Source organism: Thamnophis sirtalis, unplaced genomic scaffold (assembly GCF_051295495.1).
Source record: "Thamnophis sirtalis isolate CommonGarterSnake01/CBP01778 unplaced genomic scaffold, rThaSir2_p1.2 scaffold_8, whole genome shotgun sequence".
Taxonomy (NCBI): domain Eukaryota; kingdom Metazoa; phylum Chordata; class Lepidosauria; order Squamata; family Natricidae; genus Thamnophis; species Thamnophis sirtalis.
The window spans coordinates 6849972-6870214 of record NW_028261388.1 but is presented as its reverse complement, the minus strand read 5'-3'; the positions used below and the strand labels follow the sequence as shown (position 1 = coordinate 6870214).

Genomic DNA, 20243 nt, shown 5'->3' with positions numbered 1-20243 from the left:
ATATTAGCTGTTTAGATTTCATTTTAAGTCTGGCTCTGGCTCCTTTTATGGTGCCTTCAGACAGTGGCATTCTCCTGCTTTTTTTTTTTTTTAAGGGCTAGCTGATAATTGGACGTTGGTATTTATTTATATATATATAGGTATAATGGTAATTTCTAAGGTTGGATTTTCCCCCTTACCAGAGGGAGCCCACTTGTGGAGTACTGTGAAGTCGTTACCATGGCAACTCCACTGTGCTGCCCAGTAGAAGCCATTTTACGGCAGTACAGTAGAAGCCGTTTTAAGACACAACAGGCTGTATCTTAGCACACACCCCGAGGGGTGTTAGGGGTATCTTACCCCCACAGTATTTGTTTCCAGAGAGTAAGTCATCTACGTACCAAGTTTGGTTGAAATTGCTTGAGGCGTTCCAGAGTTATGCTGGAACACACACGCACACAGACACAAACAGACAGACAAACAGACAGACAGACAGATAGATGAAAATATTTGTAGCTTTGAATTAAGATGAGGGATCCTTGATGCTCTCTGAGCTTGGTTTGTTTGTTTGTTTGTTTGTTTGTTTGTTTGTTTGTTTGTTTCGCAGAGGTTTTATTACCCAAATTTGATGATCATGAATTGGTCTCTCTCCCTCTCCCTCCCTCTCTCTCTTTCTCTCTCTCTCCCTCCCTCCCTCCCTCTCTCTCTCTCTCTCTCTCTCTCTCTCTCTCTCTCTCACACACACACACACACACACACACACAAACTATATAAGATTCAGACACACCAATGAGGTCAGGACATGGAAAAAGGCATCCTTCTCAATGCAGATTCATCCACTCAGTATTTCTCAACCTTCACGTCTTCAAGATGCGTGGAGTTCAACTCCCAGAATTCCCTAGCCAGCATGCTGGGAGTTGAAGTCCAGGCATCTTAAAAGTCATCAAGGTTGGGGCTGGGGAAAAAACACTGCTTTAGGTCATTTCTGAGGCCTGGGTATCTACCCTGTTTGCAATGATAAATCACAGGCTAACTTAAAGCCGAGTTAGATTGCTTGAAAGCCTTTAGGAGTAACTTGTAAGTAAGCCTACTCAAGGAAGTCAATGTGACATTAGGGAGCATTTTGGAAGCACATGCTGATTTTCTCTCTGTTTTTTCTTCTTTCATCAGGAGGACAGGAGGACTGCATTCTCTCCTATGAACCCGTTACACGGCAGGAAAGTAAGCAAGCTTTGGTATCTGTGGCACAGTGGCATGGTAGCTCAGTGGTTAGAGAGGAGTACGGCTGGCTACTACTGCTGACTGCCATCTGCCAGCAGTTTGGCAGATCGAATCTCACCATGGTCAAGGTTGACTCAGCTTTCCATCCTTCAAGGGCAGAGGTGGATTCCTGCTGGTTTGGGCGAACCAGTTGTAGCTTGGCAGCCTAGAACTGGCAGTGAACCGGCTTGCCACGCTTCCAAACCAGTTCTCCTGTTTTTGGCTTCTGCACATGCGCAGAGCAATTTTAGTTGTCCTGTGCATGCACGCATAGCAGGCATCAAGCGCTGGCGCATAGCATCTAGCAGTACATCACATCAGAAACAAACAGCAAATATTGGTTTAATCAGTAACAATTATATAGCGGCATAAGCAATTCGTAATAAAAGCAAATAGCCAGTATTGATTCATATACTCCTTCAATGGAGACTAATTTTTAAAACGATGTCCTTCCTACCTAAACACTCCCTCGCTAAGTCTACCACGGCAGAATGAACGGGTCTAGCTCATTTCAGTTTTGCACAGGTATTTCTCCTAAATTGTTTGGGTTTCTAAAGTGAGTGATAATATTTTGTTTTTGGCAGTGGTTTGCTCTCCAACCTTACCTCAGTTTAGTTTCTGAACATTTCGTTACCAGACATCAGCAGTAGGAATAGAATAGAATAACAAGAGTTGGGAGGGGCCTTGGAGGTCTTCTAGTCCAACCCCCTGCTTAGGCAGGAAACCCTACACCACCTCAGACAAATGGTTATCCAACGTCTTCTTCAAAAGTGTTGGTGCATTCACAACTTCTGGAGGCAAGTAGTTCCACTGATTAATTGTTCCAACTGTCAGGAAATTTCTCCTCAGTTCTAAGCTGCTTCTCTCCTTGATTAGTTTCCACCCATTGCTTCTTGTTCTACTCTCAGGTGCTTTGGAGAATAGATTGACTCCCTCTTCTTTGTGGCAGCCTCTAAGATAATGCCGTAGGTCTTCCCTCTGCTTAGAAAGCCTATGCTCGTAGTCCTCAGTGAGGTGCTTCTGCTGAGCCTCCTTCTGGGTCAAATCCAATTTGAACTGAGCTGTTTTACCAACCCTTTCTCCTGGTGGCTGCTTAGCTCCAACAACGGCTTCCTGTTGGGGCCCTAAGGAGCCTGGGTGGGCAGGTGAGGAGTGGCGAGTAGAGGCTGGCAAGGCGCACGTCAATGTGAGTGACACCAAGTGGGCCATGCCCATCCAGTCACATGACCACCTAGCCACGCCCCCCCCCTAGCTGATCACTAGGCAGATCATATTAGTGGTCTGCGGGATTTAAAATTATGAATTTAGTGATCTCTGAGGTCCGAAAGGTTGGTGACCCCTGCTTTATACTATAAAAAGAACCTTGCTGGATTTCATGATTGCACAGTTCAGAATTGGTTTTTCAACAACAACAACAAAAACCCAGATGAATAGAAAAAAATAATGACCATTACATCTTCGGGAGAACAATTTAATGCAGAAGCATTCCAATGAGCCTTTTAAAGAGGCAGGTTCAGTTGCATCTCATGGAAGCCCCTGTTTTGTTTTTAGGAAATATTATCTGGCCTTCGTTCCATTTATTGAATCTAAATGCATCGTCCAAGATGATTGCATGCAAATGATATCTCTCCAAGATTAAATTTTAGCAATAGCACGTAGACTTATATTCAGCTCCATAGTGCTTTACAGCACTCTCTGAGTGGTTTACACGGTCAGCCTACTGCCTCCAACTATCTGAGTCCTCATTTTACCGACCTCGGAAGGCTGAGTCCACCTTGAGCCGGTCAGGATCAAACTGCTGGCAGTCGGCAGAATTAGCCTGCAATACTGCATTCTAACCATTGCATCACCACGGCTCCTTCCTTCCTTCCTTCCTTCCTTCTTTCCTTCCTTCCTTCCTTCCTTCCTTCCTTCCTTCCTTCCTTCCCAATAACACCTAGACTTATATACCGCTTCACAGTCCTCTCTAAGCGGTTTACACTCTTGCCCCCAACAATCTGGGTCTTCATTTTACCGACCTTGGAAGAATGGAAGGCTGAGTCCACCTTGAACCGGTCAGGATTGAACTGCAGGCAGTGGGCAGAATTAGCCTGCAATACTGCATTCTAACCATTGCATCACCACAGCTCCTTCCTTCCTTCCTTCCTTCCTTCCTTCCTTCCTTCCTTCCTTCCTTCCTTCCTTCCTTCCTTCTTTCCTTCCTTCCCAATAACACCTAGACTTATAAACCACTTCACAGTCCTCTCTAAGCGGTTTACACTCTTGCCCCCAACAATCTGGGTCTTCATTTTACCGACCTTGGAAGAATGGAAGGCTGAGTCCACCTTGAACCGGTCAGGATTGAACTGCAGGCAGTGGGCAGAATTAGCCTGCAATACTGCATTCTAACCATTGCATCACCACAGCTCCTTCCTTCCTTCCTTCTTTCCTTCCTTCCCAATAACACCTAGACTTATAAACCACTTCACAGTCCTCTCTAAGCGGTTTACACTCTTGCCCCCAACAATCTGGGTCTTCATTTTACCGACCTTGGAAGAATGGAAGGCTGAGTCCACCTTGAGCTGGTCAGGATCGAACTGCAGGGAGTGGGCAGAATTAGCCTGCAATACTGCATTCTAACCATTGCATCACCACGGCTCCCTCCTTCCTTCCTTCCTTCCTTCCTTCCTTCCTTCCTTCCTTCCTTCCTTCCTTCCTTCCTTCCTTCCTTCCCTCCCTCCCTCCCTCCCTCCCTCTCCCTCCCTCCCAATAACACCTAGACTTATATACCGCTTCACAGTCCTCTCTAAGCGGTTTACAGAGTCAGCCTTTTGCCCCCAACAATCTGGGTCTTCATTTTACCGACCTTGGAAGAATGGAAGGCTGAGTCAACCTTGAGCCAGTCAGGATCAAACTGCAGGCAGCGGGCAGAATTAGCCTGCAATACTGCGTTCCAACCACGGCGCCACCACAGTTCATTTTAGAGAACATCAACCCATTGCCAGTGTTTGTTACCAAGCTATCTCAGCCATCTTCTTTTCTTTCTGCATTTCAGTTAATTACACCAGGCCGGTTATTATCCTTGGCCCAATGAAAGATCGGATAAATGATGATTTGATATCTGAGTTCCCTGACAAATTCGGCTCCTGCGTCCCACGTAAGTATTGTATATCAGGAAGCATCTCTGTGAATATTTCTTGGCGAGAATCAGGTGTAGTATGCTAACTGGTTGTGATCTGTGGTGGAATGTGGCCTGGATTTCCAGCAGGGAGGGGTTGCATTCCAGAGGGCAAAGTTGCAATAGTTTGGTTGGGGTGGGAGGGAAAGGTCGCAGTAGCTCCTCCCTAGAACTTCTCAATATACAAACAGTCCTTGACTTACAAACAGTGGTGGGATTCAGCTGGTTCGTACCACTTTGGGAGAATTGGTTGTTAATTTTCTGGGCAGTTTGGTGAATTGGTTATATTGTAAGAAATCATTACGGCAGAGAACCGGTTGTTAAATTATTTGAATCCCACCACTGCTTACAACTGCAACTGAGCTCATAAATTCCTGTTGCTTAACAAGACAGCGAAGTGAGTGTTATTCCATTTTACGACCTGTCTCTTGCCACAGCTGCTAAGTGAATCACTGCCATTGTTAGGTTAGTAACATGGCTGTTAAGTGACTCTGGCTCTTCCCCATTGACATGGCAAAAGTCAGAAGTTGCAAAAAGTGATCACATGACTTCATAACAACAACCGTCATAAATCCATGCCCGTAATCATAAGTCTTGATTTTGATCACATGACCAGGGGAATGTTGCAATGGTCATAAGCGTCATGAGGAATATTGCACCCAGGTTTGGTCGTCACAATATAAATAAGATGTTGAGACTCTAGAAAGAGTGGGGAGATGAGCAACAAAGATAATTAGGGGCAGTGGTGAAATTCAATTTTTTTAAACTTCCGGTTCTGTGGGCGTGGCCTGGTGGGCATGTGCGGTGAATGTGGCTTGGTGGGCATGGCAGGGAAAGGATACTGCAAAATCTCCATTCCCACTCGGGGGCCAGCCAGAGATGACATTTGCCGGTTCTCTGAACTACTCAAAATTTCCACTACCGGTTCTCCAGAGCCTGTCAGAACCAACTGGATTTCACCCTGATTAGAGGGCTCGAGGCTAAAACAGTTGCGGGAACTGGGTATGTCTAGTTTAATGAAAAGAAGGACTAGGGGAGACGTGATAGCATCTTCCAATATTTGAGGGGCTGCCACATAGAAGAGGGAGATCAACCTGTTCCCCAAAGCACTTGAAAGCAGGACAAAAAGCAATGGATGGGAATTGATCAAAGAGAGAAGCAACCTAGAACTAAGGAGAAATTTCCGGACAGTTAGAACAATTAATCAGTGGAACAACTTGCCTCAAAAATGTGATGCAGGCTCCATCACTGGATGTTTTTAAGAAGAGATTAAACAACCATTGATCTGAAATGGTATAGGCTCTCCTACTTGAGCAGGGGGTTGGACTGGAAGACCTCTAAGGCAGTGGGGAAATTCAAACATTTTTACCATCGGTTCTGTGGGCATAGCTTGGTGGGCGTGGCAGGGGAAGGATACTGCAAAATCCATTTCCACCCCACTTTGGGGCCAGCCAAAGGTGGTATTTGCCGGTTCTCTGGACTACTCAAAATTTCTGCTACTGGTTCCCCAGAACCTGTCAGAACCTGTTGAATTTCACCCCTGCTCTAAGCTCCCTTCCAGCTTTGTGAGTCTGTAGGTCTATATTTCAGAGAAAGTAAATATAAAGGATCTTGGTTCGCTTAGCAAAACCTCTTTCATATTTATTTTTTTTTTACTCCCAAGATACCACCCGACCGAAGCGCGATTATGAAGTGGACGGTAGAGATTACCACTTCGTCATCTCCAGAGAACAAATGGAAAAGGACATTCAAGAGCACAAATTCATCGAAGCCGGCCAGTATAACGATAATCTGTATGGAACGAGTGTGCAGTCCGTGCGATTTGTAGCCGAAAGGGTAAATGAGCCAGATGGTACAAATGCAGAATGTACTATATATCATCTTGAATTACATTAAATGCTGTTTGTAGATCTATGTGGCTTTTATTTGAGGAAAGGCGAGAACCAGCTTACATAGAAAAGCATATGATTTTTGTCTATATAATTCCTAATAAGAAGAGGGGTGGCACGGTGGTTAGAATGCAGTACTGCAGGCTACTTCTGCTGACTGCTGGCTGCCAGAGGTTTGGCAGTTCGAATCTCACCAGGCTCAAGGTTGACTCGTCCTTCCCTCCTTCTGAGGTGGATAAAATGAGGACCCGGATAGTTTGGGGAAATAGGAAAACTGCTTAGAGAGGGTTGTCAATGTAGCATTTAGGGTCTCGATGCTGAAGATGGAAAAATAATCCAATCCACGGATAGCTGAACCAACAGAAGTTTATTGAGCAACCAGAATTGACATGAGAATCAACAGCAGGATCAACAGCAAAATTATTAATAATGAAACATCATTCTTATAGTGTTTTCAGCTTCTTTGGCTCTACCTACTTTACGTGTTATATCATTAAGTCTCCAAGGCACAATAATTGGTTAGTCCTTACATCATTGGTATACGTGAGAACGTTCATGTTGTTATAACTGAGTAAATCAAGTGTTATCAAATGAGTGAATAAAATGTTGCAGGTTATTACTTTGTTTCATCCCGTGTCCTTGATCATGCCTGGGAACACTGCAAGCAAGGAATAGCTGACAGGCAAATATTTTCTGCAGATTGCTGCAGTTTTTGCTTACACGTGTAAACTCAGTTCCAAGGACCATTCAGATGATTCACTGTAAAAACCCTACAGTCAAGCATTGTGAAGAGGTATATAAGTCTAGGTGTAGGAAGGGAGGGAGGAAGGGAAGAAGGAAGGAAGGAGCCGAGATGGTGCAGTGGTTAGAATGCGGTATTGCAAACTAATTCTGCCGACTGCCAGTAGTTCGATCCTGACCGGCTCAAAGTTGACTCAGCCTTCCATCCTTCTGAGGCTAGTAAAATGAGGACCCAGATTATTGGGGGCAATGGGCTAACTCTGTAAACCGCTTAGAGAGGGCTGTAGAGCACTGTGAAGTAGTATATAAGTCTAAGAGCTATTGCCATTGCTAACATAATGATGAATGATCATAATTACATTTTGTAATTATAAAATGAATTCCACATAGAGGTAGATCTCCACTTATGATTACAACTGGAATTGGAATTTTTTTTTAATTGCTAAGCATGGGGGTTGCGAAATGCCCGCTTTTACAACTTTTTGGCCATGGATGTTCAGGGAATCACTCTAGTTGTTAAGTGAATCACATGAGTTGTTATACGAATCTCGCTTCTCCTGTTAATTTCGGAGGTTTTTAAGAAAAGATCCTTTTAAGAAAAGATCAAAACCATTTGATCAGGATGGTGTCAGGTCTCCTGCCTTCAGCAAGGGTTGGACCTCCAAATAGTATAACATCCTTATACAGCAGCTGTTATTTTACTGCTTTATACTGTATTGCTATAGCTTGCTAAGGGACGCGGTGGCTCAATGCCTAAGACGCTGAGCTTGTCGATCAGAAAGTTGGCAGGTTCAGCGGTTCGAATCCCTAGCACCACGTAACGGAGTGAGCTCCCGTTACTTGTCCCAGCTTCTGCCAACCTAGCAGTTCGAAAGCACGTAAAAAATGCAAGGAGAAAAACAGCGTTCCGTGCGCCTTCGGCATTTAGTCATGCCGGCCACATGACCACGGAGATGTCTTCGGACAGCGCTGGCTCTTCGGCTTTGAAACGGAGAAGAGCACCGCCCCCTAGAGCCGGGTAGGACTAGCACATATGTGCGAGGGGAACCTTTACCCTTATAGCTTGCTAATTTTGAAATCAATGCACTCTTGTGAGTTTTATTTTATTTTATTTTATTTTTCCCTTAAATGCCGCCTCAAAAGTAAACCTTTCCTCGTTTCCTGTGACTGCAGGGCAAGCACTGTATCCTGGATGTATCGGGAAATGCAATTAAACGGCTTCAAGTTGCACAACTGTACCCTATTGCCATCTTCATTAAGCCTAGATCGTGGGAGCCTTTGATGTGAGTACTGTCTTTTTCCAGCCTTCGTTTTGGATCACGGGGTGAAGCTTTGATCGGAAGAATATTTGGGGGTGGGGCTCCAATTCGATTGTGCAAGAAGAATAAAAATGAAATGCAGCCGGGAAAGGAGAAATATTTAGCCACAAAAGGAAACAGATTTGCCTGGAGGCGGGGGGAGAGGGGCGGCTACAGAGAAAATGGGGTATGGAGAGAGATTTGTTTGTAAGAGAGCTCGTCCTGGGTGTGGAAGTTTGTGCGTGCTAAGTCTAGTCCAGAGGTCGGCAACCTTAAACACTCAAAGAGCCACAAAGGTCCTAACCGGAAGCTCCCCGTTCAATTCTGAAGCCGAGCAGAAATCCAGTTCCCCCACCATAGTGTCTTCTCCAACCCCCTACACCATTTCTGACAGATGGCTATCCAGTCTCTTCTTCATCCATTGATGAAGCTATCACAACCTCTGAAGTGAAGCTGTCCCATGGGTTGATTGTTCTCCCTGTCAAAAAGTTCCTCCTTATTTCCAGGTTGAATCTCTCCTGGATCAGTTTCCATCCATTGTTCCTTGTCTGGCCTTCCGGTGCCTTGGAATATAGCTTGACCCCCCTCCTCCTCTCTGTGGCAGCCCCTCAAATATTGGAAGGCTGCTATCATGTCTCCCTTAGTCCTTCTTTTCACTAGACTAGCCATGCCCAGTTCCTGCAACCGTTCATTGTATGTTTTAGCTTCCAGTCCCCTCATCATCTTGGTTGCTCTTCTCTGCACTCTTTCTGGAGTCTCAACATCTTTTTAATAGTGTGGTGACCAAAACTGGATGCAGTACTCTAGGTGTGGTCTTACTAAGGCTTTATAGAGCTGTATTAGTACCTCTCGTGATCTTGATTGAATCCCTCGGTTAATGCAACACAATCACAGGGGTGACGCAACAGTCATAACTTCAAAAAATACGTCGGAATTGATTGTTTCTGAGGCCATTGTAACTTTGAAAACCATCTCTAAATAAACAGTTATAAGTCAAGGACTACCTGTAATTTCCTCCAAGAGCCTGTGGATTTTATTGTAAGCCGCCCGGAGTCCTTCGGGAGTGGGCGGCCATACAAAACCAATAAATCCAATCCAAATCCAATCCAATCCAATCTGCTTGCTTCTGTGACAAAGCCAGATAATTTTTTAAATTTTTTTTGGTAAAATGTTTCTGTCTGGTTTGTTTACATTGATTTTCTAAAATTAACCAATGCCTGAAGGGGAAGCCATGTCCTATGACCCAGAAGCCACCCAGAGTAATTTCAGATAATGGTTAAGAGGCAATTATCCTCACTGGCAATGCAGAAGCTCACCCAGCTCAGCGGCAGAAAAACACAGATATTTTTTCCCCAATATATTTTTATTATTTTTACATTTAAAACAATGCAGTACCGCGAAGTCGAAGTGACCATACATTCACATTATATACAGCTAGTCTCAACCATTGACAATTAGCCTACTTAGTACATTGTCTATCCTTCTGTCCAATCGCAATATATACATTCTGTTCCAGTCTTGTCACCTTGTCTTATACCAATCATCTGTTCGAGACTTCAAAATATTCTGATTCCCTTTATTTTTAAGTTCAAGAGGGAGCCTATCTGCTTCTGCACAGGCCAACACTTTTCTGATTATATCTAGCTCTGATGGTGTATTTTCTTTTTTCCAATATTGTGCATAAGTTATGCGCGCCGCAGTTAGTACATGTATAATTAAATAAAGGGTATCTTTCTTAAACCCCTCCGGTATTATACCTAGGAGAAGAATTTCCGGTTTAAACAAGATTTGGTCTCCCACCATTTCTTCTAACCATGATTGAATCATTTTCCAATATTTTTTTGCCTCATTGCACGTCCACCACATATGATAAAAAGTGCCTGGTGTTTTTTTACACTTCCAACAATTTGGGGCCAGATTTGTAAACATTTTGGAGAGCCGTGCTGGAGGGAGATACCATCAAACAAAAAATTTTCTTAATGTTCCTGGGTTGAATGTATTTATTCACTGGAAATAGATTGTAGAAAACAACCTGGGACAAATGAAGCTCTGATATTCTAATTTTAGGATTATTATTTTAAAAATATTTTTTAATTATGCGTTCTCCTTTATTCTACATCGCATTTCCAGTTTTGCAACAACTACTGGCTGTATCAAATCCTTTTTAAATATATATAGTATTATACACCCTGATCATAACCATCATTCTCACGGTCATACAGTATGATTGCTTTTAAATACATGATATTGTACATCATGGTTATATCCCTTATTTTCATAGTTGTACGATGACGCTCTATATATTTCACATTCCATACATTTTAATCCATAGTCCCTAGTCTGGTATTAACATTGCTTGCAGTATATATTCTACTGTATACCTATATACCTGTATTTATTTCTAGTTTGTTGATCTTCTTTCATTATTAAGTTTCTAATCTCTTTTATTCACTGGAAATAGATGGTAGAAAACAGCCTGAGTCAAATGAAAACAGGAATATTTTTGACTATGAACTGTGAGGAAAAGGAAGGTTGGAGAGAAATGTAAAAATATTTGTAAAAATATTAAACGTATAGAATGTAGATTTAGGATGTTACTCCCACATACCATCACTCTGCTAAATAACTAAATCCCACAACAACACAGTCAAACTGTTTACTAACACTGTATTACTATTATTCTTCTCATCCTTCCTATTACCTATTTCCTTCTACTTATGACTAAAAAAAATTGTTGCTTGTATCTTTCTGATTTATTATTGTTTTATTTCATTTCCTAGTATGATTTTGATTGCTTATTTAGCATCCTATGATACAATACAATAGTAGAGTTGGAAGGGACCTTGGAGGTCTTCTAGTCCAACCACCTGCCTAGGCAGGAAACCCCATACCATTTCAGAAAAAATGGCTATCCAACATCTTCTTAAAGACTTCCAGTGTTGGAGCATTCACAACTTCTGGAGGCAAGCTGTTCTACTGATCAATTGTTCTAACTGTCAGGAAATTTCTCCTTAGTTCTAAGTTGCTTCTCTCCTTGATTAGTTTCCACCCATTCCTTCTTGTTCTACACCCAGATTCCTTGGAGAATAGTTTGACTCCCTCTTCTTTGTGGCAGCCCCTGAGATATTGGAAGACTGCTATCATGTCTCCCCTAGTCCTTCTTTTCATTAAACTAGACATGCCCAGTTCCTGCCTATCACTAAGTGTTGTACCTTATGATTCGTGGTGAATGTATCTTTTATGTATACTGAGAGCTTATGCACCAAAGACCAATTCCTTGTGTGTCCAATCACATTTGGCCAATAAAGAATTCTGCTCTGCTCTGCTCCTATTTGATTCCGTTCAAGGTTGACTCAGCCTTCCATCCTTCCGAGGTGGGTAAAATGAGGACCCGGATTGTTGGGGGCAATATGCTGACTCTGTAAACCGCTTAGAGAGGGCTGAAAGCCCTATGAAGCAGTATATAAGTCTAACAGCTATTGCTATTGGTATTGTTCTATTCTATTCTTTATATTCTATTCTATTCCATTCCATGCCTTATTCTGTCTGTTCTATTCTATTCTATTGACATAGAATAGGCATAATACTCCTTCTATTTTTTTTGCCTCCTGCACAACCTCCTTGTGAGGTAGATCAAACCGTAAGTGTGTCACTGGTCCAGTCACACAGTGAGCTTCCATTTCTTAAATCAGGGTTCTTTTTGTCTCAATCCCAGAACAATCATGATACAACCACACAACCAATCACTCCACTTACTGAAACAAAGCCAGCACTCCATACCCCCCACCACCAAGATTTATAGAAAGACGGCAGCTCCGATCACACTTTAAGCCCAAAACCCAGCCTGAAGATGGCAAGTGAGACCTCGCTGAAACGTTGCCAAGACAATCTCAATCTTACACGAGAAAAGACCCGAATACAACATGACCAGCAGATAGATAGATAGATAGATAGATAGATAGATAATAGATAGATAGATAGATAGATAGATAGATGACAGACAGACAGACAGACAGACAGACAGACAGACAGACAGACAGATAGATAGATAGATGATAGAGAGAGAGAGAGATGATAGATAGATAGATAGATAGATAGATAGATGACAGATAGATAGATAGATAGATAGATAGATAGATAGATAGATAGATAGATGATAGATAGATAGATAGATAGATAGAGATAGAGATAGATAGAGGATAGATAGATAGATAGATAGATAGATAGATAGATAGATAGATAGATAGATAATAAATAGATAGATAGATAGATAGATAGATAGATAGATGATAGATAGATAGATGAGAGAGAGAGAGAGAGAGATGATAGATAGATAGATGATAGATAGATAGATAGATAGATAGATAGATAGATAGATAGATAGATGAGAGAGAGAGTTAGATAGATGATAGATAGATAGATAGATAGATAGATAGATAGATAGATAGATAGATAGATAGATAGATAGATAGATAGATGATAGATAGATAGATAGATAGAGAGAGATAGATAGAGGATAGATAGATAGATAGATAGATAGATAGATAGATAGATAGATGATAGATAGATAGATAGATAGATAGATAGATAGATAGATAGATGATAGATAGATAGATAGATGATAGATAGATAGATAGATGATAGATAGATAGATAGATAGATAGATAGATAGATAGATAGATAGATAGATAGATAGATAGATAGATAGATAGATAGATAGATAGATGAGAGAGAGAGAGAGATGATAGATAGATAGATAGATAGATAGATAGATAGATAGATAGATAGATAGATAGATAGATAGATAGATAGATAGATAGATAGATAGATAGATAGATGATAGATAGAGATGGATGGATGGATGGATGGATGGATGGATGGATGGATGGATGGATGGATAGATAGATAGATAGATAGATAGATAGATAGATAGATAGATAGATAGATAGATAGATAGCAGTGACATGCGGTGAAGTTTATGGCTGGTGAGGCAGTCCTCTTCCACAACACCCCACTGACTAAAACACTTTCTTTCGCCTACCTGAGCTCGCGGCAGCCCGCTTGAGCTCTGCCACGAGCACAGGCGGGCGAAAGAAAGCGCTTTAGTCAGTGGGGTGTCGTGGGAGAGGAGAGAATGCCTGAGCATTGCATTTATTAAAGAAAAAAAGGAAATTTGAAGGAAAAGAGGGAGCGTGGGGTGGGGGTGGGGGGCATCAGAAACGGAGAAAGAGAGGAGGGAGAGTGAGCGCGACGCTGCAGCTTTAAACGGAATGACAGAGTTGAAGCCTCTAAAAAATGTGCCCTCTACTATGAGGCAGGAGAACTGCGTGCCTCAACTACCTCGGGATTTTTTAGGCTTTCAACCCTCGCTTAATTCTGCTCGAGCCAGACTAGATGAGGCCTGCAGTTCTCCTGCCTCATAGTAGAGGGCGCTTTTTAAGAGGCTTTTTTAAACAGGTAGTCATTCATGGCGTGGCAGCAGCTAGCTAGCCTAACCTCAGCATTCGCCTTTTCCCGTTTACATTTTTTTTCCCTTTTCATGATTGACAGTGGCTGTGCCTCCCCTGACTGCACGTCACTGATAGATAGATAGATTCTCTTTTCTTTACTCAAGCTTTCAAACTGTTTCAGGGAAATGAATAAACGTCTCACGGAGGAACAGGCCAAGAAAACGTATGATCGCGCCATGAAATTAGAACAAGAATTTGGAGAATATTTTACAGGTGCGTTTGACAAGGCTTCCTTTCTTTCCACGAAGGAAGGGGAAGTGGGTTGTTGTTATTATTATTTTTCCCAGTGGGACTTTGGGGATAATGAGAAACTGAATTATACAGGGGGTCCCCATTTACTGATCATAGTTGGGACCAGCAATTCCATCACTAAGTGATAACGATGACCTGTGACTTCCTGCGGCCCTTCCCATGGACCGAGAAGGTGGCTGGGAAAGTCGCAAATTAACAATCCCGGGATCACAGGGGCGTTTGAATTGTTCTAACTTCAAGGCCCGTTCTAAGTCTCCTTTTTCAGTGCCATTGTAAGTTCAGTCAATGAACAAGTGGCCAGTAAGGGACTAGCTTACTAGCTGTAGTACAAATTGCCATGTACAAATTGTCATGTACAAATTGCCCTCGGAAGAAGATAGCAATCAGCTTAGCTTCGTATCATTGTTTTGAATGTTCCCAACTCTCTAAACATTCAAACAACTATTCACTCTGTTTTCAGTCAAACTGGATAAATAATAAATCTATCTATATAAAAAAGGCTGTGTGTGTGTGTGTGTGTGTGTGTTTGTGTGTGTTCCAGCATAACTCTGGAGCGCCTCGAGCAATTTCAACCAAACTTGGTACACAGATGACTTACTCTCTGGAAACAAATATTGGGGGGGGAGGGGAGAATATATCCCTGGTGTGTGGGTATGTCTGTGGGTATGTGTTCCAGCATAACTCTGGAACGCCTGGCCCGTTAAGGAGAGCAAGTGTGGCATGCTAGAGCAGCAATTGCCTGTGATGTCATGGGAGGGAGAAGGGCTGTTAAGGAGGGCAAGTGCGGCGTCCTAGAGCGGCAATTGTTTGTGATGTCAGTTCCTTCGCAGCTTCCTCTGGAAAGCCAGCTGTGATGTTCACCCTCTATTGGACCAATGTGAAAGCACCTGATGGATTTGGGGCAAAGTGCCAGGATCTTAAGGGCAGGAAAGAAGAGCACATGGGAGGGGGAAGGGAGAGGGCAGGGATGATGGGCTGCTGTGTTGCAATATTTCCAGGGAGGGCTTATTATCCGGGGAGGTCTTATTTTTGGGGAAATGGGGTAGACACTAAAACACTGGCCAAATTTATTTCTGAAAAGGGATTAAGATCTGTTTTCCTTCCTCCAGCAATTGTCCAAGGAGATACCTTAGAAGATATATATAACCAAACCAAACTCGTGATCGAAGAACAATCGGATTCCTTCATATGGATTCCTTCCAAGGAAAAACTATAAAGTCACCGACCCACCTCTGATCGCAACGGAGAAGTATTTAGAAGAAAAATTTAATCCTAACTTATTTGGAAGCTTCGGGGAGGGCTGGGGGGGGGGAAGGGGGGGAAGTTACTTTCACATTTCTTGCTGTCAATGTGATTATTATTATTCTTATTTTCTGAAAGTACAACACAAACTGTCGGAAGCCATGAAGGACACTTGATTTGGTCATAAAAGGGGAAGGAAAAGAAAGAAAGAACAATTTTTTAGAAAAAAAAACAAGGAAAAAAAAACAAGTCTACCATATTAAATCTCTTTCTCACACACACACATGCATACACACACACACAAAGTGTACAAACTGTTCTGCGTGCTCAGCTTTGCAAGGATGAACCCAGAGGCAGAAATGACCAGATTGCTGCCTTCTTTCCAGCGTGAAATGGCTCAGCTCAGTGGGTTTCTTGGCAGTTAGAAAAAACCCAAAATCTCCTGGGTGTCTTAATCCTACAGGATGTATCCTTTGAGTAAAACGGATGTGAAGACAAGCAAGCCCTACCTAACACACCTCCGGAGGAAGAGCTGAACGGCCTGTAGCTTTACGGAACCTCATCCATAAGCCACCGGACTCTGCTAAGACCTTGAATGCTTTTATTATGATCAATTTTCCCAGATGTTGGATTGGAGGCTTCCTTGGATCATCGTACATCTGCATTTGCAGCACCTCGACTTTCATATAACTATGCATATCTCTCCTTCCTGCCTCTCCTCCCCGTCCCAATCCAATCTGGAGCATAATTTCTCCCCCCTCTCAATTCCAAACCCCCACCGTTGCATCTGGATCTTACTCATTCGATGAGATTTGATGGGAAGGAAAGCTTTCATATTGAAGTGCGTTCACACATGAACACGCAACATTCAGGGTACTTAAAACGTGACCAAGAAGAAGGGTACAATTGTGTGGGGGAGGGAGGGAGGGAGGGAGGGGGAAAGCTTGACATTTTATTTTAATTATATCTATATTATCATTTATATGAAGATAGAAGGCACTTAAGAGATGGGATAATTTATTAAAGAATCTATATTGATGTATAGGCGCTAATTTCTATAGGTAACAAAATATTTTGTGAGACGTTTTGTAAAGATTAAGTCGTCGAAAGGTGAATTACGTTGCACCTGGGCGGGCAGGAGAATGCAAAAGGTGAATTTTCAATTTGCACTATTTCATTCTTTCTTTTTTTCCCCAGTAGATTTCTTAAGGATTTTGACTTCTATATGTTCGTCCTCTTTTGTTTGAATTTAGGAATTTAGGTCTCATGTTTTCCTATTTTATTTTAGATAAGAAAAATTTACTTTGCATAATACACCTAAAATGCACTTAGTACAAAAGTATATATATATATATATATATATATATATATATATATATATATATATATATATATATATATATATATATATATATATATATATATATATATATATATATATATATATATATATATATATATATATATATATATATATATATATATATATATATATATATATATATATATAGTCCCACCTCACCCTCATTTCCCTCACTCCCATAAATAAACTATTGGGGCAGTTTGAATGTAATTTTTGGTTTATTTTTTTCTAATTAAGCAGCTGCCATTATAAAACCTCTTACCAGCTTTTCCATAATGGTTGCTAAAACGCCAGTAATTGGTCCAAAGTAGTTGGTAAAGTTCTAAACAAAATATTACACTTCAGAAGCAGATTTTTGAAGTCAACCAAAATAATTCATTGGAAGACCACTATGCATTGTATATTTTTAAAACGTCAGAAAGTTCAACTTTGTAGCAATCATCTAGAAATTCTGTTTGCTAATTATGGGGTGGGACTTGAATAACTTAACAACTGGTTCTCTGGCTGGGTAGGCGTGGCCAGCTGGTCATGTGACTGGGTGAGTGATATCACTCATCACATCCAGCCCCGCCTCCCGGCCACTTGCCTGAAAGACAAAGTAGGATTCAGCCATTTGGAGGTAATCCCACCACTGGCTGGCCACGCCCCTGCCTGTTTTTTGGCCATTTTCAGGCCATTTGGGGGGCGTTTTTCAGGCTGTTTTGAAAATGGCCCGAAAAATGGCCTGGAAAACAGTCCGAAAAACGAGCAGGGGGTGGGGCCAGCCAGTGGTGGGATTTGCCAGTTCATCGAACAGCACGGAATATTAACTACCGGTTCACCCGAACTGGTGTGAACCAGCAGCAGACCATCTCTGGCATAAAGGCTCCCTTCAAAAAAACAATTCAGTTGATTCCCTGGAATAATCCACTTCGCAGAACAACTCCCTTTCTTCACAGAACAACCCAATTTGCAGAACAACTAAGCAGTTCCAAACAACCAATAAACTAAAACCTAGCCACTAACAGTTTCTGCTCTTTCCAAGTTTATTTTTCCCCTTTTTTGGTAAATATATTTCAACTAACCCTCTCTGCCTCCCTTTTTTGTGGTCATGGCGGAGAGCTGGGAACGGTTTGGCTCCACGGAGCTGTCTCCCTTGTTTCCATCAAAGGACCAGTTCTAATTCTGCTCCGTTTTGGAGTTTTCGATACGATACTTTCCTAACGTTAGAGTAAAACAAGACCCTAAGACTCAGAAATGGAGAACTGAGGTCAGATTTTTCTTTCTGAGATCACAACTCAGGAAAAAAAATTGAAAAAAAAAATCTTAAATGTCTCTTATCCAGAATGTTGTTCTTGTGGTCCTTCGCGGCTGCAGCCTTAATATGTTAATGCAACCCCCTTAGAAGTCTTTCTTCAGCCTGAATTTCTATATTTCCAAATTCTCTTGACTCTTTTAAGCCATTGTTTGAATGGTTGATCATTGCGTGAAAGGACAGAAATACCAACTCCTTTCTCAGATATCTCTGTCTTTCAAAACCGGATGATCTCAAATTGGTCTTAATTGTTCAATGGTGTTTTTTCCCCAGAGAAGAGAAAATTAATTCTGCCATAATCTCTTTCTACACCTTCGGAAGTATCAAATAAAGAGGGTGGTTTTAATCAGGAAGAATATTTTAAGAGCAAATATTTATTTTCTCTCATGGACTCCACAAAAAGAAAGTGTTTTCAATGCTGTGTTTTGTTTTGTTTTCCCGAGTTGAACCTTAACTCCTGTGAAGAGTAGAATTCCAAACTTTGTTGGAACGGGATGAAAATCTGTTATATGTCCTGGAAAAGAGCTGAATAAATATATTAGTGAGAATTCAAAAGAGCTACTAGATAGTCCTTGAGTTATGGCTTGCTGTTGGGACCAGAATTTCAATCCCTACGCGATGCAGATCATTAAACATCACATCACCAGATCCAGTTTTGCAGCTGCTTCTACTGGGGGTCTTTAAGGTGAATCCAGTTTTCCCAGTTGACTCTGCTTGTTGGAAACCAGTTGGAGATCGCCAGTTGTGATCATGTGACCTCAAGATGCCGCAAAAGCCAGCTGGTTGCCGAGCCAACCAAATTGCAAATGATGTGACTGCGGAGGTGATGTGACTGCCATAACTTGGAAGGATGGATTGCTTTTTTCCGAGATTGTCATAACTATGAACTGGCATTAAACAAATGGTCGTAAGTCGAGGACTACCTATGAATAAGAAAGCTCTTGGGCTGAGTGCACTTTTAGTGAGAATTTGAACTTTTACGTAGCACTTTCTCAAAGTGCAAGGTGTCTATAGCCATACGCTTGCCCTCAAAACAACCTCCCAAAACTGAATTATTCCCATTTTTTAAAAAAAGAGAATAAGTCAAAGGTAATTGTCCAAAATGCTTTGCTGGCTGGATTTATGGAACATGTGAGATTAGATTGAAATGAGTCTTTGGGGAGACAACTTTCCTCATTTCGTGGCAGTCTATTGCCTTAGCATGTTGTATAATCATGTTATACGATAATATGGTTTACTGGTTTGTCAGGACTGACCGTGTTATGCAAAACCCAGCAATTGTGTTTTGTTAAATCAGATTTAGGGTTTTGCGTGCTGTGGAAATGATGCCACTGAGAGGCGTGAAAATCCTTTTTTTTTTTCAATTATTATTATTATCCCATTTAAGTAAGTGTGGGGAAATCCTAAATACAATTTTGTTTCAGCAGGCTGAGCACGGGGGAAAGAAGGAAGGAAGGAAGGAAGGAAGGAAGGAAGGAAGGAAGGAAGGAAGGAAGGAAGGAAGGAAAAAGAAAGAAAGAAGGGAAGGAGGGAGGGAGGGAAAGAAAGAAAGAAAAAAGGAGGGTGGGAGAGAAAAAGAAAGAAGGGAAGAAAAAAGAAAGAAAAGAAAGAGAAAGCAAAAAGAAAAGAAAGAAAGAAAGAAAGAAAGAAAGACAGACAGACAGAAAGAAAAAGAGAAAATAATCTGGGTGATTTCATTGAATTACTGTATATACCAGATCAAAAGGGCTAGAAACTTTTTTTTTCTTACAAAAAAAAATGGAAATCAATCAGTATTGAAGTTTTGGAATTGTTTTTGCAGAAATCTGCAGGAAAGAAATCCAACGCTTTGGGAACAATGGCTTACTTTCACATCAGCATAAAAGTCTTGTTTTCAGGACCAGGGCTCAGCACATTTCCTTACTGTCCTAAAGCAAAAAAAAAAAAAAGCCACAAACAACAACAACAAAAACACCTTGTGCGTTTTTCATTTAGCTGTTTTCTAGCCTTCACACCCGTTGTTTTGTTCTGTTGCAGTTTGTTTCTCTCTCTTAAGCATGCCTGTCTCTTAGGAGAACCAACCTACTGGTAAATGTACTATTTTGCCTTGTCCTATGCTTTCCATCCTGGCAGTAACCCTGTGCTTTGGTCCCACCAGTTTGTCCCCAAGTCCTCGGCTACTTCAGTAACATTTTTCCCCCCTTTCAGTAGGCTTTGTGTTTCATGTTTTGATTGGAAGGAAGGGAGGGAGGGAGGGAGAAAGAAAAGAAAGAAAAATT

General features: G+C 41.6%; 1 protein-coding gene across 11 annotated transcripts in view; it reads left to right on the top strand.

Moving 5' to 3' along the window:
* Positions 1 to 15577, top strand: part of DLG2 (discs large MAGUK scaffold protein 2) — a 1057900-nt gene extending 1042323 nt beyond the window's left edge. For all 11 annotated transcript variants that reach the window (XM_087721030.1, XM_087721029.1, XM_087721034.1 and 8 more), the window contains 6 exons: positions 1150 to 1200; positions 4274 to 4375; positions 6060 to 6232; positions 8200 to 8309; positions 13956 to 14047; positions 15196 to 15577. In XM_087721030.1, the coding sequence (XP_087577156.1) occupies positions 1150 to 1200; positions 4274 to 4375; positions 6060 to 6232; positions 8200 to 8309; positions 13956 to 14047; positions 15196 to 15302 (635 nt within the window). In that variant the 3' untranslated portion in view covers positions 15303 to 15577. The remainder of the gene's footprint in view (positions 1 to 1149; positions 1201 to 4273; positions 4376 to 6059; positions 6233 to 8199; positions 8310 to 13955; positions 14048 to 15195) is intronic.
* Positions 15578 to 20243: the final 4666 nt, after the last annotated feature.